We start from the raw sequence: 6,000 nt of genomic DNA, 5'->3' as shown, positions 1-6,000 counted from the left end.
ATACACACAGAGAGAGGCAGGCAATCAGAGGCCCAGACTGACTTCATCTCTGAGAGTAACTAGATGTGGCATCGACTTCGAGGCTCAATCGAGGCTGGTTATTAATATCTATAATAGACATTCAGAGGACACTGCGTCATGGTCACATGAAGGGTGGCAGAAGTGTGTGCTGGCATTTGTAGAATCGATTTTACCATGTAGACTGAGTCAATTTCGGGAGGGGAAAGTTAAAGATTTTGTTGTGTTGCAATAGCTGCGAAACAGGCTGTAAGGGTGGTGTTGATGAAAAAGTAGCTGCATCAATAAGTAAAACAGTGCTTTGGGCTTTTCTAGTTGTAATCTAACGAGCCGTTCGGCTTTTAAAGTTAGAAGACATCTCACACCCGCCTCAGTTTGCGACCGCTTTGTTTTATGTTTAATTCAACTGAACTGGATTATGTTTTAAAAGCGGGGGGAGCTTCAGACTGTACGACAAACTGACCCCATCTCTAATATAACCTTTTCAGCACCAGTGAGAAAACTGCTTTTAAACTGCAGCGTACCAAGGACAGGCTGAACGACACGTTTTTCAGATTGGCAGGTTTGAGACGTCACAAATCTAAGGAGCTAATCCCGTTACTGGACGGGGTGACGCTATGCATATCATTATGTGTAACCTATGGCAACCACTTGGGCGATGCGCGAGCCAGCTGTAACCGTCATCGTAATTTTTGCAAAGTCACTGCTGAGTACTAACGCTACTACTACTAATTACTACATTCCAAGCTAGCTAAGTTTCAACAAGTTGCCACTAAACGATGGCAGAGACGTGTTTTGTTTTCGTGACGGAGGGGGCGGGGCCTATGCTCCTAATTCAGGAATTTTAACTGAGGGAGGAGGAGATGCCTAGAGAGGATTTTTACAAGGTAATTAAATGTATTTTGCAGAAGAAGCAGATCACACACATTTACTATTTCAAGCAGAGCATTTTGTATGCCACATGACTGGAGCTGGTCTTTAACTTTCATTTGACAGGGGCATTTTTCAGATTAAGTTTTGAGTAGGATATAATAGCCTAAGATTTGCAAAAGTTCTTCAAATCTTACACATTTATTCTTCAAGTTAAAATATGAAAATCAGCAAAATTGCCAGCTTTCATCTGGGATTACCGCTTTTATCAGTAATTGGTGTAACATTTGAAGGGCTGTGTATTTTTAGATCAAAGTAGCTGCTAAAGCCGAATACTTCCTCTGCTCGAGCAGAGAAACATCCACCTTGGATTCATGGGGACAAAAGAGGACGCATGACCACCGTTTGAAGACAAAATCTTGTATTTTTTTTCATTCATGTTAGTCACAAAATTTCTCAACACATATTAGAGTGATGCCTGCTGCTTTTAATACTGAGGAATCATCTTGGGAGCACGAGGATTAGCATGACATCAGTCTGAAAGATTCATTCACAGAATGACAACAAACATCCTTCGTCAGGCAGGGAGTGACAGAGAAGGACCGGCAGCTATTTTGCTATTTATACAGAAAAATAAATACCAGCGATGCGAGGAGTCTCATTCAATGACAAACCAGCAGTTGACAATATGGCACTCGAAGTCTGGAAATTCATCTCTCCACAGGCACAAAGCGACAGAAACGTTTCCCCTCTCAGGAATTTCAAGACACGATGCTTCCTAAATAAATGATAACTTGGCGTGCTACATTTAAAAAATGAAAGAATCCTCAGCGACGGAATCGTCTGGCCGGAGAATAGAGCTTTGAAGAGGAAAGCATGCAGGATGAAAACAGCAAAATACTTAATAACTTGCATCAAAACAGATTCTCAGGGAAATAATATAATATTTATGCTGCTGCTGTCAAATAAAAAGCCTCATTACTCCAGTTCCGGGAGGTTTTTTTTTTGGTATATATTTTTACTGAACTTCAAAGCTTATTTAAAAACTGATCTGAACGAAGCAGCAGGAAGTTATAACCGCTTTCCTGCTCTCTGCTGTCAACACATTTACGGAGGATTATGAGTTCTTCATCTGACAGCAGCATTACACTGTTTTCTGCTACATTCACAGTACTGCAAGAGGATAGATCATCTATCAGTGCACTGGTACAAGACAGTACTGCATACTGAAAACATCACAACAGCAATAACTATAGGACGGTTACTAATATTCAGGTAAACATGACAAAAATAGAACATTGTTTCGGTCTATCTTTATTATAACTCTCCGCAGAGTCGTCCAGCTGTTTCTTTTGTCGGTTGCTTTTGTCATTGAGCGTCGGACGAGCACCACAAATATTTTATCTGACATCAAAATTGGTCCCATTATTTGGTCCGTTGAAATGTATTTCAAATAAAGATGATAAACAATCAAAAGCGTCTCAGATAAAGAAGACGGTAGCTCCTAGTCTGGGTGGCAGGTTACATTCTTGGCCCCTTTTTATGTCGTACAGAAAAAAGAAGACCGCTATTACACGTCGCAGAAAAGTGAGCTCAAACAATAAACCGTACAGACTTAAACATTCCAGCAAGAAAATACAATTGTATGGATTATTTTGGAATACATTGGAAGTTTAAGAGAAACACTCTTAGTTGACATGGAGGCTAAATTCTACGCAGAAATCATACAGAGACTTTCCATTCACATTGGTCGTCACATTCCTGTGATTGGCTGGACTTGCTGTTGCAGTATGTTTCCACTGTGTGGCAGCATGTAGGTATCCTGGTTTGTGTTCAGTGCTTTTTTCCTCCTCAGTGCTGAGGGCTGTTAAACTGACATTCTGTAGCACATTCTGCGTCTGGTTCCCCCGACAGTCGCTCGTTCGGCTTCTTGCACACACCAACCGTGGGAGGGACTCTAAAATAGAGAGCTAGAGACTGTCACTGGCCTGGTCATCAAAATCACACTTAAGTTCGAGGATCCTGCAGGGATTGTGATACAGTGAGTGAGAGCTGGAGGCAAATATCTGCATGAAAACACATCACACTGTCGTAAAAATGTGTAATGGCAGTTTTTCCTTGCGAGGCTGCATCACAAACCGGCATCAGCCAAGGGAGCCTCTAAAGCCCCAGATTCACTGTGTCAGTTGGTTTGCAGTGATCAGACAATAAGCAATATGCACCAAGTTGTTATAATATAAACAGAAATGTAGGGCCTTAAGGTGGACTTTATTGTCTCATAAAGGACGCTTGTACCCGTATATAGCCGAAAGATCTTTCAGCTGTCTGGCACATAATGTTTAAAAGTTTTGTTTTGTTTTTATCATAGTTTGCTGATTTGGCTCTCTTGCAATCTTAGTTTTGTAGTTTAGTTACGCAAAGGCCTTAAAAATAATTATGTAAAGATACTAAATCATCAAATTAGTTGTTCCCAACATGGTGGTCTAGACCCCCCCCAGTGGTCACAGATAATTTGCAGGGGGCGCAAGATGACTGTGAAGAATGACAAATGAAAAAGTAGGTTGAATTTTTCAGTCGTCTCCAACACTGTGTTTGTCTTGTAAAACAGTGATTAATTTTACCTCTGCAGGCTTGTAAAGAATACAGTTCACAGCTCTTATTAAACCTGTGAAAATAAGTTGTAAGTAGCTGTTGTGTTTTAAAGGGATATGACTCAATAAAGGTTAGCAGGTGATGTTTACAGCTACACTTTCACTTTTACAATTTTAAAGGAAAAGGTTGGCATTTTAGAAAAATGCTTATTTCCTTTCTTGCAAAGAATTAGATGAAGAAGAAGACGACTGATACCACATTTCATGTCTGCCAGTAAATGTCAAGCTAAAGCCAGCCTCTGGTTTGCTTAGCTTTCCATAGTTGACACAGTTATATTCCAATGGTTTTTCTTTTTTATAGTTTTGTTTTTGTTTGAGTGAAAAAAGTCAAGATACATTTTGTATGTAAGTGAACTTTAAAGAAATGTGTTACCTGTTCCTCGTCTTTAAGCTAGGCAAAGCTAACCTAATGCTTTTTCCAGCTTCATATGTCCATCCATCCATCCATTATCTATGCTGCTAATCCCATTCATGGTTGTGGGGGGGCTGGAGCCTATCCCAGTAAGGGCAATTTAGGGTCACCAATGAACCTAACGAGCATGTCTCTGGACTGTGGGAGGAAGCCGGAGTACCTGAAGGGAACCCAAGCTAGGGCTGAAAGATTCTGAAACGATATCTGATTGCGATTGTTTTGACTTTTATTGCAATTTCGATATGATTTTCGATATTAAAGGGAAGGGTAATTGTTACATTATTATTCTCAACTTCATTGAAAAACATTTTAAAATGATTTTTGTGGGGATCTGTACCAAACAAAGATATTTGATACATCTGTGTATGATCTCTGCAGCACAATATTAAAATTAAAATGGTATTTTCACACATTTCCCCTTTAACAAATATTGCGCCTCCTGCGATTTGAACATTGCAGAAGGCCGTATTGTCATTTCGATACATTTTCGATTCATTGTTCAGCCCTAACCCACGCATGTACGGGGAGATTCAAACCAGGAACCTCCCAGCTTATCACCACCGTGCAGCCCAATGCACAGACGTGAGAGTGGTATTGTTCTTGTCATCTAACTCTTAACAAGAAAGCTTTTTTCACTCCAGTCCGTTCATGCTCACCAACTGAATGATAAATATTAACTGCATACAAAACATGATTACTTTTTACACCATTATGCAACTAGACACCCCTGGAATGAGTCATGTTTCTAGTAACACCACGTGTTTACCCTCTATCAACAGCATCTTAAGATAAAGGAGGTAGCTTCATTATAAAATGTAGAATCTACTGATAAGGGTTTCATGCTTTCCAAACTGTTACCGTCTAAAGTAAAGGATGAACTTCGCTTGAAAGTCTTGGTAGGAAACCTGAAATCACTGAAGGTAATTGATTAGGAACAAAGACAAGTAAACACTTCTCGTACCTGGTTATAGGTGGACATCAAACACTCCCTCCTCCACTGACTCGATGTCCTCTTCAGCAATTACTGATGCAGCGAGAGAAAGTGAGAAATGAGAGCGGATTAATGAAATTGATTGGTTTGTCACATCAAAATGCAAACACGGCCTTAAGCTAATGAAATGTGTCGCCTTCGTCTGTTTACCAAGCCGATACCTTCACCTCGCTGCATTGTCTAGCCCATTGATCACACAGATTCACACTGATAAAACCTGAGCCCGGCAGGGCACCGCTTTAGCGAAAGTCTAATGAAAACACTGATTCTCTGAGTCGCAGGCCTTCGCCGTGGTGGGCCAATCACATTTCCATTGCAAATGACTCTCTATTGTTGGAGAATATCGTCCAAATGTCAGTGCTCAGTATGTTTGGAAGACAAAAGCACCCTTCAAAAAGTGGAGGTGTTGAAGTGAGAGAACGACTTTGTTGGAGTGTTCTGGAGAAGGAAATTATGTTTTTCTGCCAGAGTTTCGCACCTCACAATTTTGAGGGTGTTTTTTCGTAGTGTGGCGTCTGAGTCAAAGTCTCCAAATCCAAATTACTTTTTTTTGTATCTCGTGTTCATGACTGTAGAACAGGTGAAAAAATCATGTTCTGGCTCCTGAACATGAAGTGCACTTCAGCCTGGCTGAAATTAGGTGTGCAAAACTAGTTGCAGAAAAATGTTATTGTTGATAATTAGTAGGTTATGTCATCGCATGTTTTTCATGATGTGCACGGACACAACATTGTTTCCCACAGCTGAGTTGTTAAATGGTGAGCCTTCTTGGTTCCTTACTGAGAGTTGACAGGTGAACAAAACATGGCAAAATGTTGCCGGCCGATGCAACACCATCGCGTCAACGCTGCAAAGAAAAGGTTCGCCTGCAGGATTTGTTAAGCGGACCTTGCTTATCACGGGAGCACGCCGGTAATGTGCGAGCATTTGAAGAGAAGGCACGATGGACTTCATTTGATTAGTTTTTTATATCAGCTCTTTGTCTGTCGTTGATTTTAAACAGATGAAATCTTGATACTGGATTTTTTATTGATCTATTGTATCGGTAGGAGCCAAAT

General features: G+C 40.5%; 1 protein-coding gene across 4 annotated transcripts in view; it reads right to left on the bottom strand.

Moving 5' to 3' along the window:
• Positions 1-1,298: 1,298 nt before the first annotated feature.
• Positions 1,299-6,000, bottom strand: part of LOC138600904 (RAS guanyl-releasing protein 2) — a 55,437-nt gene continuing 50,735 nt past the window's right edge. For all 4 annotated transcript variants that reach the window (XM_069672443.1, XM_069672442.1, XM_069672445.1 and 1 more), the window contains exons 16-17: positions 4,913-4,975; positions 1,299-2,845 (exon numbers count right to left, since the gene is read on the bottom strand). In XM_069672443.1, coding sequence (XP_069528544.1) covers positions 4,917-4,975 — 59 coding nt within the window. In that variant the 3' untranslated portion in view covers positions 1,299-2,845; positions 4,913-4,916. The remainder of the gene's footprint in view (positions 2,846-4,912; positions 4,976-6,000) is intronic.

Source organism: Semicossyphus pulcher, unplaced genomic scaffold, assembly GCF_022749685.1.
Source record: "Semicossyphus pulcher isolate SPU_LCO1_2020_fin unplaced genomic scaffold, fSemPul1.0.p SCAF_21, whole genome shotgun sequence".
Classification (NCBI taxonomy): Eukaryota; Metazoa; Chordata; class Actinopteri; order Labriformes; family Labridae; genus Semicossyphus; species Semicossyphus pulcher.
The sequence above is the reverse complement of the archived record's forward strand: the minus strand, read 5'-3'. Positions and strand labels throughout refer to the sequence as shown.